Raw genomic sequence first — 12500 nt, 5'->3', positions numbered from 1 at the left:
TCTGGTCGTAAAGAACCGGGTGATTTGCTCCCGTAACTTCTCGTTTGGAATATGAGGAAATGAACTGCGGTCCGGTTCTCCCTGCTTGCACGCGGTTTGATTGGCTAGCGCTTCTACTGTCAGATTTGCATAAACGTGTTTGATTGGCTGGCGCTTCCAGCTCAGCTTCAAAAGTTGAACATTGCTCAACTTTCGAATCCTGGACATCCTGGAAATCTTCGCTTCGCTCCCCCACAATGCAGTGCGGCGAAGTGACGTCATCCCCATTCAAAGTCAACGGGCAGAGAAGCGGTGGAAGTTTCGTCTGAAGCTGCCGTGTGGACGTACCGGAACAGCTGGAGAACTTACAGCCTCGCCTACTGATTTTAATGTAACCGTGTATCGAGCCCGATTGTCGATTCCCAATAATCGAATGTAATCGTTTTCCTGACTGGCCGTCGTACTCGAGCTCTTTGAAGATCAGAAAATCCACGGTTTTCCAAAATATTTTATCGGATTGGCAAAAACGTCAGAATTTGTATCGACCGCGTTGTTTCCCCCAAAAGTGGGCGGGGCCATAATGTTTGCGTAAAATGCATTCCACATTTAAAAATGAACAAAAATCCATGTTTTTTACAATTTAATTTGAAGTATTTTGCAAAAAACAATATATTTTTTGTCTTATTGTCGATTAAATTAAATCAATATTCATAGCTAACACGGCACTGTAACTTCTGTTGTTGTATTTTAGAATTGTTGATTCTGTCGTCTTAAGAATATCCCGCCTTGACGCGCATAAATCAGACGGTAATTAGTTCCGCGAGTAATTATGATATTATTAATTATCGGCTCTTAAGACGTGTGTGAGAGGCACCGGTTCGTTTTAAAAGCGCTCCTCAGAGACGCAGGACTGCAATTGAAATGTCGTACGGTATATAAAAATATTTTAAGCGTGAAGCGAACGCCGTGTGACCTCGCCTCCTTCCCTCGCCTCCTTCCCTCGCCTCCTTCCCTCTCACTGCAGGAGGACTCTCTCCTTCCTCGCTCAAGGTGACGACGTGGGCACTTTGGGAGGAAGCAGCGAGGTCCGCCGTGTTGTGCAGGAACACACCGAGGACTAGACAAGGTGCATGCATGAAGACGCACACACTCGGAGAAAGAAAACTTCAACATCCACGAACAAGGACTCAAATCCAGTCTGTGTCAAATCATGCTTTGAACAGACGACCGATGAAAGACACAATACGTGAGGCAGCTGGGGGACATTTTGTCTTTTAAGGCTTTTAAAGGTCACCTATTATGTCTCTTCTACATCAACATGTGTCCCCTCTTCTTCATGTCTCTTCTACATCAACATGTGTCCCCTCTTCTTCATGTCTCTCCTACATCAACATGTGTCCCCTCTTCCTCATGTCTCTTCTACATCAACATGTGTCCCCTCTTCCTCATGTCTCTTCTACATCAACATGTGTCCCCTCTTCTCCATGTCTCTTCTACATCAACATGTGTCCCCTCTTCTTCACGTCTCTTCTACATCAACATGTGTCCCCTCTTCTCCATCAACATGTGTCCCCTCTTCTTCATGTCTCTTCTACATCAACATGTGTCCCCTCTTCTTCATGTCTCTCCTACATCAACATGTGTCCCCTCTTCTTCATGTCTCTTCTACATCAACATGTGTCCCCTCTTCTTCATGTCTCTTCTACATCAACATGTGTCCCCTCTTCTCCGTGTCTCTTCTACATCAACATGTGTCCCCTCTTCTCCATGTCTCTTCTACATCAACATGTGTCCCCTCTTCTTCATGTCTCCTCTACATCAACATGTGTCCCCTCTTCTTCATGTCTCTTCTACATCAACATGTGTCCCCTCTTCTCCGTGTCTCTTCTACATCAACATGTGTCCCCTCTTCTTCACGTCTCTTCTACATCAACATGTGTCCCCTCTTCTCCGTGTCTCTTCTACATCAACATGTGTCCCCTCTTCTCCATGTCTCTTCTACATCAACATGTGTCCCCTCTTCTTCATGTCTCTTCCACATCAACATGTGTCCCCTCTTCTTCACGTCTCTTCTACATCAACATGTGTCCCCTCTTCTTCATGTCTCTTCTACATCAACATGTGTCCCCTCTTCTCCATGTCTCTTCTACATCAACATGTGTCCCCTCTTCTCCATGTCTCTTCTACATCAACATGTGTCCCCTCTTCTTCAAGTAACAGACAGAGAATCAGCACTTTGGAAACAGGGCTGAAACAGAGGGGATTATGGGTAATGCTGCAATGATCTGTCTGGTGTTTCAGCCAATCAGAGACAGGCTCTGTGTATATTGATGAGAAACAGTGCAACAGGTGACCTTTAAATCAGATTCCAGATGCACAAAGTGTCCTTGCTCTCAGTATTGTGCTTTCAGCGTCTCCGGAGTGCACCAACCTGCAGCGGACTGTGCGTTAGACCCTAACAACCAGTCTGCAGTGGTGAGCATTGTGATGTGATCACCTGGGAAGGACAGAAGGACAGAGGGACACATGACAGTCTGAGGAGGGACGCCTGTGTGGGACGGCTTCACTAAACAAAGGCTCACATCTGGACACAGCAGGGGGCGAGCCGCCTGAGCAGGTAGCTACGTACAGTCGAGGGCCGATGCAAAGCGCTCTCGTTTCCATGCCGACGGCTTTGAATGATTACATGGTGCTTAGACACACAGCTACTAGTGGCTGCAACACAGATACAAGGGATGCTTTCAGCCGGGGTAGAAGCAAGCGCCTTTCTGCCCTCACGTACTGCCTGTTTAATACTACACTACCTTTCTACCCTCACGTACTGCCTGTTTAATACTACACTACCTTTCTACCCTCATGTACTGCCTGTTTAATACTACACTACCTCTCTACCCTCTGCCTGTTTAATACTACACTACCTCTCTACCCTCTGCCTGTTTAATACTACACTACCTCTCTACCCTCTGCCTGTTTAATACTACACTACCTCTCTACCCTCTGCCTGTTTAATACTACACTACCTCTCTACCCTCTGCCTGTTTAATACTACACTACCTCTCTACCCTCTGCCTGTTTAATACTACACTACCTCTCTACCCTCACGTACTGCCTGTTTAATACTACACTACCTCTCTACCCTCACGTACTGCCTGTTTAATACTACACTACCTCTCTACCCTCACGTACTGCCTGTTTAATACTACACTACCTCTCTACCCTCACGTACTGCCTGTTTAATACTACACTACCTCTCTACCCTCACGTACTGCCTGTTTAATACTACACTACCTTTCTACCCTCACGTACTGCCTGTTTAATACTACACTACCTTTCTACCCTCACGTACTGCCTGTTTAATACTACACTACCTCTCTACCCTCTGCCTGTTTAATACTACACTACCTCTCTACCCTCACGTACTGCCTGTTTAATACTACACTACCTCTCTACCCTCACGTACTGCCTGTTTAATACTACACTACCTCTCTACCCTCATGTACTGCCTGTTTAATACTACACTACCTCTCTACCCTCACGTACTGCCTGTTTAATACTACACTACCTCTCTACCCTCACGTACTGCCTGTTTAATACTACACTACCTTTCTACCCTCATGTACTGCCTGTTTAATACTACACTACCTTTCTACCCTCACGTACTGCCTGTTTAATACTACAGTACATACTACAATACTGCAAACTATACGATTAACTTTTGATGTATAGTCTGTAACATGACAGGAAATATCCATCCAAGTTTCTCAAAGTCGGAGAAAAAGTATTTTAAAGAGTTGTGTACACGTCTAGTACACACAGATATTCACTTTAACATGAAAATCACTCAAAGGAAAGCGAGAAAATATCCATATCTCAGTCTAAAAATAGACAATTTTGCAGAAATTAGAATCAGAAATACTTAAAATTCGGACACTTCTTCCCTTAACTTGCAAAGGCCTTGTTGCTGCAAATGCATGCCCACTACACTGAGCTACTTTAAGTGTAACACTCAGTTTCACGCCACCCTCAGGCCTTTCTAAAGTGACTACGACAGAAGACTACGACGAGGAGGAGGCGAGTGTACACGGAGCTCACGTACCTTCGGTGCCATTGGGTGTCATGGAATTGTTATTGATGTGGGAGTTGTCGAGGTTGGGACCATTAGGAGATTCACTGCTTCCACTTACTCTGCTGTGAGGACTGGCTAGATCCTGCATTTCCATAGACCTGACGACACACACACGCGCGCACACACACACACACACACACACACACACACACACACACACACACACACACACACACACACACACCAAATCAAATTACACATTTCGCTCTGGTTTCAGGGAAGACACGCAGCGCTGAGTGCAGAGTGCAGTAGAACGGATTTAGATAACCAAGTATACGAAAGACAGATAACACGACGATTATTAAAGAATGTGTTAAATAATATTATATTAAAAGTACATACTATGATAAGGTAACCTTGCATTTTATATTAGTACCTTAATGTCAGATAATGATGTGTTTGTGTCGACTAAATCAAGATAACTACAAACAAATAAAAAATAAATAAAAAAGTCATGGAAGAAAATGTAAAAGTATTTAAAGTGCATTTAAAATCCACCCCAATGTTACTAAAGATGAATTTTAAATAAGGACTTTTTTATGGGATTGCAATGTCTAAGACTGGGTCAGAAAGATACCCTAAAAATAATAATAAAAGAGCCTAAAATATTCCATTTAAAATCCACAATTCACCCCAATGTAAATAAAGGCTTTGCACAGGTTTCATTTTGAAGTGAGGACTTCCTCGTGCGATGCCAGGCCAGATGCTGCTGCTAAAAAGATATATCTAACAAAAGAAATCAATTGCAATTTCATTATCAAGAAAATAGAATGCCTGCACGTTGTGTTTTTAAATAACGACTACTTCCCGAGATGCAGAAGCCACACGCGGAAAGGAAAATGCAGAACGTGCCGCACACGGAGAAACCGAAGCGAGCTCTGGAACCAACAGTAAACACGTCGACACGGCCGAGACGCATCTCTCCCGTTACAGCGTCTCGTGTTTACTGTGGGTTTCCTGCGAGCATCTCCGAGCGTGTTTCCGCTGTGTGTGGCGGCAGACTGCGAACAGATGTCTGCTGGTTTCAGGCGATGTGAGAGTGCTGCTGATTGTCAGGGCCCACGCCTCAGCGAGGGGCAGATGCGGAGCTCGTGAGGCATGTGTGTGCTCTGGCACGCTTCTTAATTGTGTGTGTGTTTACACAGAGCGACCACGCCACTGAAAACATTATTCCATCTCCCGCTCGGAGGGTTTGATCGAGCGCAGACAAAGGAGGAGGCCCGGGTGATTGGGAAAGCACGGCCGCCGCTCCCATTGTGCCGTAATGAGATTAGGACGAGACGGTTGGTACATTACGCTGCCATTTACAATTACGTTCCCTGGCTGCGGGTATCTGGCCGTCGACACACCGGCCTCTGCCCCGAGCCGAAGGGGCGCTGAGGGCCGGCACCAAGAAAGCAGAACTATGTAAAAAGATTACATTACGATAGTCTGTTTGAGATGATGTTGTGATATCGTGATACTGCGTCTCGTGGCTCAAGAGGAATTTAATTATGAATGGAAAATAGTTTATATTTAAACATTATTTTTAACGCGAAGATAAATAGGTTTTTATAATTATAAAAAGCACAAAAGGCTGCATGAAGGCTGCTTCAGAGGAACATTAAAGTACCTCTGAACAACCGAACGTTCAACGCCACAGACGTGCACACGAAACGAAACGAAAGACGGGGACATTTCTGCGTTTCACACTTTTACAATCGCCTCACTATCTGTGGTCAGAAAGCACACAGTCTCCATTACGATACGCATTTGAATATGATGTTATAATGTCAGCTTTGCACACGACTCGTGGCTCGAGACAATTTCATTATTAAAGGCATAATATTGCAAACAAAAAATCAGTCGATATAATTAAAGAAACACGAGAGCTGCCGAGTCTTCTTATAATATCCCACCAGCCACAGACGTAGCAACGACATGACGTGAGGCTCAAGACGAGTAAGCACTAAAGGAGAAAGCATATTGCACACGAGGCACAAAACAAATGTATTTATAAGGAAACAAACGGCACGACATGCTTTGTGGTTTTCCACGACACGAAGTCACGTCCTCTCTCATAATGTCCCCCAAAGCAACTAAATAAAACTCACTTCCGATGTGTCCTCCTGCTGCACAAACTGTCCCCCCCATTTGAAAAGTCCTCTCCACTATCTGCGATCGACGGCTCTGAGAGGCTGCCAGCTGTTCGGCAGAAAGGAAATCTGTGGTGCGTCTGGCAGCGGATCAACTCTGCTCTTACCTGGAAGTCTGCGAGTCCCAAAAGCACACTCCCTCCTTCCTCCTTCCTCCCTTCCTCCCTTCCTCCACCTGCCCCAAACAAAGCCCCTCCTTGTTACCGCGGCCCGGTGTCGCGGCGCACAGCCATCCGTGACACAAAAAGGCTCGTCTGAGAAAACATTATTGTTGTTCTGCGGCCGGAGAGGAACAGAGGCGCATTGTGTCTCGCCTCCTCCCCGAGCCAGAGGTGATTCATCATTGGTCTACGACAGCTGCACGCTGGATTAGCTTTCCTCCCCCAATCAACATGCAAAGCGGCTTATCCAAGGTAAGCAGGAAGGGGGCGAGGGGGCGAGGGGGGGGGGTAAGGTGGGTGAAGCAAAATGAAGATGGGACTTGTTGAGAAGAGACAAGTCGAGCGTGACAAACCCCAGCATCTCCAGCACGTCTCTCATTCGCAACTGACACTATCTGAATATTATCAGCACCCCCCCCCCTCGGGATACTGACAGGTCCTAATGAGCGCCAGGGCCTGGGGGCCACCACACACACACACACACACACACACACACACACACACCAAAAGAACAATGCACTCACACATTAAATATAAATCTCCTCTCTTTCTGTCTGTTTTTTAACATCTTGTTCTGCAGCATATAACTCATGTCCACACACACACACACACACACACACACACACACACACACACACACACACACACACACACACACACACACACACACACACACACACACACACACACACACACACACACACACACACACACACACACACACACACACACACACACACACACACACACACACACACACACACACACACACACACACACACACACACACACACACACACACACACACACACACACACACACACACACTTTAGAGGCCCCCAGATCAGCGGTGCATCTCAGACAATGGAGGAGACTGGGAACACGACCACGCAGAGCAGATGGAGCCACACATGTTTCCTATGACGCTGCGAATGCCTCTATTACTCTCTTCAGCTGACAGTTACATTCTGCCGTCCGCTCCGAACATCAAGCGGGCCGTATACATGCCCCGCTATAACACTATATTACAGCCGACTCCACCGCGGGGGGGCCGGGGCCACAGCAGGTCAGAGGCGTTGCACCGGTCAGGAGAAAGGCTTTATTCGACTGAATCCTCGCATGGGTTTTGAATGGCCGACTGTTTACGCGAGCCGGGGTAACCCGAGCTGCACGGTCTCTTTTCTTCTTCTTCACACCATGAAGACCATTCCAGCTTTCTCTCTCCCACTGCTAACAGCCATCTTAGCAGAAAACAAACCATTACATACGAACTCGAGTGCCTCCTCCTCCTGGCATCTCCAAACAGAAAGCCCACGGAGGTACAAGCCGTGCAGAGGGAAGAGAACACATTCTGCCACAGAACATTAGCAGCGATCACAGGCAGCGGGTTGTGGTGGCGAGATGTGGTGTGTGTGTGTGTGTGTGTGTGTGTGTGTGTGTGTGTGTGTGTGTGTGTGTGTGTGTGTGTGTGTGTGTGTGTGTGTGTGTGTGTGTGAGTGTGTGTGGTTTCTCTGCAGGCCAGCGAAGCCATTAGCATGCTGGTGTCTGAGCCATTGGCAGCAGGTGAAAGCAGCCAGGTGAAGAGAGAGGGGAGGAGGAGGAGGGGGGGGGGGGTTTGAAAACCTTTCTTCTGTGCCGCTAAATATTTATTGTTTAAAAATGGCACTGACGTCTTTTGATGTGCGTCTTCAACTCAGCCTGAACCGCTGGCGCTTTGAAGCCGACGGAACAAAGCGGAACGTGGAGATGAAGCGCTGGAAGTGTCACCGGAGAAACACGCTTCGCCTCTCGGCTGTTTCGCCTTGCTCGTTCCCAGACCTGCGTCTCCGAGGGTAAACACGGCCACAGACTACCATCACGTCAGCGCGGGGGCAGCGTGGCCCGGGACCCGTCGCTGCTCCACCGCCTGCAGCTGTACTCAGCGACGAGTTACCCCGGCACCTGCACACTTTTGCACAGAAGCTACGGTGGAGATATTAAAAAGTCCTCCAACAGTGCAACATATAGGACAGAGAACAGATACATTGTGCGAGGAGAGTCTATCGATGCCTGAAATATGAGACGATAATTCTTTACAGTCCTTTTAATCGTGCAATCTGCCCACTTCAAGTATCTTAAGATGCCTATCCTCAGTGGCATCCTTATTAGATACGACTTCGCAGCCCTTTTGATTTTACAGCCCGTGCTGCGAGTCTTTTTTTCTGCAAGACAATGCTTTAATCAAAATGTAACTTTAACACGACTAATCCCCACTTGAGCTGGTCAGCTGAGTCCACATGGTGGCCCAGGGAAAATAAATCCGCTCTCAAAGAATGTAGATGCAGACAACAATTGGACACAGATGTGAGGGGGGGGGGGGGAATTAGCCGCCGTTTACAACATGCTACACTTCACTGCTGTCTCCGTGCGTCTGCCAGCGAGCGCAGCGTGCTTTTTAAATCCTCACAGGAAAAGTATTTTAGATATTTCAGAATTTAAATTAAAAGGATATTTAATTATTTAGTGGTGCAGCTTTTCTAAATTCTAAATTAGATTATAGCAAAACGATTTATTTAGATATCTCTTTACACATTATTATTTATTTATTTTTCTTTCATTTCTTATACTTTTCACTGCTCTGGACTTTCGTTTGATTGTATTACATTTTAATTTATTTATAATGTATTTTTTAAACCGATGACAAATAATGTTATAATGCATTGTCTTATTTCTTCTAATAAGAATCGATCTGTTTTAGATTGAAGTCGTCTGAAGTCCTTACCTCCAGCTGCTCGTGCAGTAATAAGTAGTGCCTTTCTTACTGTCCTGATGTGCTCAATGTAGGGACTACTTTTCGTCTTTTGTTTTCTTAGTTATGTTCTCTGTATTTTATATGTTATGTGTAACGTTGCTGCCTTCTTGGCCAGGTCAGCTTTTCAAGATTCTATCTCAATGCTTTTATATCTGGTTAAATAAAATAATAAAAAAGCACAGTCATTCACACCTAATTTAAAATTATAATAATTAATTATTCACACATGTCTCTCTCATCCGCTTCAATCCGACACGGTGCTGCAGCAATTCACTCAATAGCGACGTTAAATCTGCTAATACTCTTCAACCTCCAGATGGTTTCCAGACGGCCGGCGCGCGGCCGCCGAGCAAGATTTAAGGTGCACTTTAATAATATGCTGCCGACCGGCGTGACCACCGCACAGCCGGGGAGGACTCGCAGCAGAAGACGCGTTATTCACTAACATCTTAGTCTCCCTGATCTCATATGAGGGACTGTCCGTGGACCAGGAAGCAGACTTTCTAACTCAATTGCCGTTTCCACGGTTTCAGAAGCCACACATGTTCCTCTCCAGACACGCTGAGCTCGGCGGCTTCCTCATTATCTGTCACAACGTAAACACTTTGCAACAATCACACAAGTGGGTATTACTGATTGAAATCTGTGGAGCTCACTTCCTGCCCTTTGAGAGGCGCGCGGCGCACGCACACGCACGCGGCGGTGTGTTCGAGGAACAGCAGTATTTAGTAAACAGCCGCTGCCCACTAATCACTCGGAGCGGATCCTTAATGGGAGTTTCCGCCGTGTTCCTCGGATCAATCAGCCCTCTGTGTCTCTCAGCGTCTCCAGAAGAGAGGAAGACGGACAGCATCGGGCCTCGGGCAAACAATGGCTCCTACACACACACACACACACACACACACACACACACACACACACACACACACACACACACACACACACACACACACACACACACACACACACACACACACACACACACACACACACACACACACACACACACACACACACACACACACACACACACACACAGCGTAAAACAAATACAGCGAGCAAACAGCCCCAAATCAGCCGCCTCATTATCTGCTAATTGGATAAATAAGGTTATCGTGTGAGTGAATGGCTGCAACACACACACACACACACACACACACACACACACACACACACACACACACACACACACACACGTTTGTCTGAGCCGAGCCTAACCTCTCTTTCTTTCTCTCTCACACACACACACACACACACACACACACACACACACACACACACACACACACACACACACACACACACACACACACACACACACACACACACACACACACACACACACACACACACACACACACACCTCTTTTCTAAACAGCAGGGAATTACAGGATGCAGAACTAGATTTAAAAGGGAATAATCCCAGCGACTTGTGATCACACATTAAACCAGAACACGCTTTAATTAGAGGCGTCTGTTTGATCGCGCGCGCCGCTGGAGCAGCCGTGCGTCGGTGTATCTCAACTGCGGCTCGCGCACGGGACAATAACAGCCTTCTTGGAGCTTGTGATAGGAGCGAGGAAGAGAGCCGCGGCGGCCGGAGACGAGGCCTGATCTGGGGTCAGATTCTGGAGCCCCTCGGCATTCCTGCCTCAGCAGATGGCAGCGGACGTCAAGAGCTCGGAGAGCGGGGGTGTTTGTTCTGTCAGAGAGAAGCTGCTTCAGAGCACCGGGAGCAGAGGATCCGCGCGCGGGGAAAGAAAAGGAAGTCGGATGCATTTCTGACGGGAAACGGCACCGTAAGTTGTTTTGCGACGTAGAGAGGGATTTATTATAAAAGGAGGTTTTTAGGTTGGAAAGACTGTATTTATAATTATTACACATCGGAGTGTTACATTTCTAAAGGTGGATGTGTGACAATAAATTAATGTTTAAGCCGTTTAGCATTTACATTACATTTTGTATTGACTTATTATCATTTGCATTAGCTTTGACTTTAATTAACAAAACATTAAAAGCAATTAAATGAATTAAAGCAGATTACAATTATTTTTTTACATTTCGTACTATATTTAAGATAAAGTAGTCCCTTTTTTCTATATCATAACAATTAATAAAAGGTGTTGCTGCTCGTGGATACGAAGGCTTCAATAAAAAGTGTATTAATACGGACGCACACGTACTGAATAAAAGGAGATAATACTACACACACACACACACACACACACACACACTGAAATACACCTTAAGCGTGGACATTAGAGTCATACTCACTGCACGTCTGGTTGAATCCGTGTTTGTATCCCTTCTTAAATCTCTTCTTTAAAAATAAAACGCGCGGAAGGTTCTCCGGAGACGGACAGAAGCTCTCTCTTCCGCAGCAGAAGTGTGGACAACTACTTCTTCCTTCTCATTTTAGGAAACCCATGAGCGCTATCTCAGGAGACCCGTGTCCCGGTGAGAGAGAGGAGTCGTCCGATTACTGCTTCAGGCTGAGAGCGTCTGAGGAGGAGGGAAAAGAGGGAGAGAGTGAGAGGCAGGGGGGAGGGAGGGGGAGGAGGGAGGGAGGTTTCTGCTGCTGTTCTGAACGAGCTGAAAGTTTCTCGGCCTCTCAGGAAGACTTTGGGCTCTGGAGGCTCGGGGGAGTCGTGCCGCACACCGGCTCCACACACACGCACACACACGCACGCGCACACACACGCGCGCACACACACTCACTCACTCACTGCTTTAGAGCTATACTAAAGCCCTCAGCAGATACTATCAGGGACACAACGCACGCACGCACGCACACGCAGAGAGAGAGAGAGAGACACACACACACACACACACACACACACACACACACACACACACACACACACACACACACACACCACACACACACACACACACACACACACACACACACAGAGAGCGACACACACATACAGACACACACAAGGGGAGACAACACACACACACACACACACACACACACACACACACACACACACACACACGCACACACTCTTCCCCTTTCTCTTTTTGTTTTGCTTTTTCTACCCACATTCAGAGCTGCTAGAAGGACTCAGATCTCGTAGTAAAAGTAAAAGTAGAAGTACTCAGATCTCGTAGTAAAAGTAAAAGTAGAAGTACTCAGATCTCGTAGTAAAAGTAAAAGTAGAAGTACTCAGATCTCGTAGTAAAAGTAAAAGTAGAAGTACTCAGGTCTTGTACTTGAGTAAAAGTAGAAGTACTCAGGTCTTGTACTTGAGTAAAAGTAGAAGTACTCAGGTCTGGTACTTGAGTAAAAGTAGAAGTACTCA

General features: G+C 46.4%; 1 protein-coding gene across 13 annotated transcripts in view; it reads right to left on the bottom strand.

The window, feature by feature from the left end:
* The window catches only part of eya1 (EYA transcriptional coactivator and phosphatase 1), a 127125-nt gene that overhangs the window by 67475 nt on the left and 47150 nt on the right, over window positions 1–12500 (bottom strand). For 4 of the 13 annotated variants that reach the window (XM_034078742.2, XM_034078736.2, XM_034078743.2 and 1 more), the window contains exons 2-4: window positions 11467–11694; window positions 4076–4203; window positions 2411–2476 (exon numbers count right to left, since the gene is read on the bottom strand). In XM_034078742.2, the coding sequence (XP_033934633.1) occupies window positions 2411–2476; window positions 4076–4199 (190 nt within the window). In that variant the 5' untranslated portion in view covers window positions 4200–4203; window positions 11467–11694. Of the gene's footprint in view, window positions 1–2410; window positions 2477–4075; window positions 4204–6198; window positions 6296–9848; window positions 9951–11436; window positions 11695–12500 lie in introns of those variants that run through there. The other 9 variants (XM_034078744.2, XM_034078745.2, XM_034078746.2 and 6 more) reach the window with 7 other exon arrangements.

The sequence above is a fragment of the Pseudochaenichthys georgianus genome, unplaced genomic scaffold (genome assembly GCF_902827115.2).
Source record: "Pseudochaenichthys georgianus unplaced genomic scaffold, fPseGeo1.2 scaffold_475_arrow_ctg1, whole genome shotgun sequence".
Classification (NCBI taxonomy): Eukaryota; Metazoa; Chordata; class Actinopteri; order Perciformes; family Channichthyidae; genus Pseudochaenichthys; species Pseudochaenichthys georgianus.
Note: the sequence above shows the minus strand (reverse complement) of the source record. Positions and strands in the feature narration are given on the sequence as shown.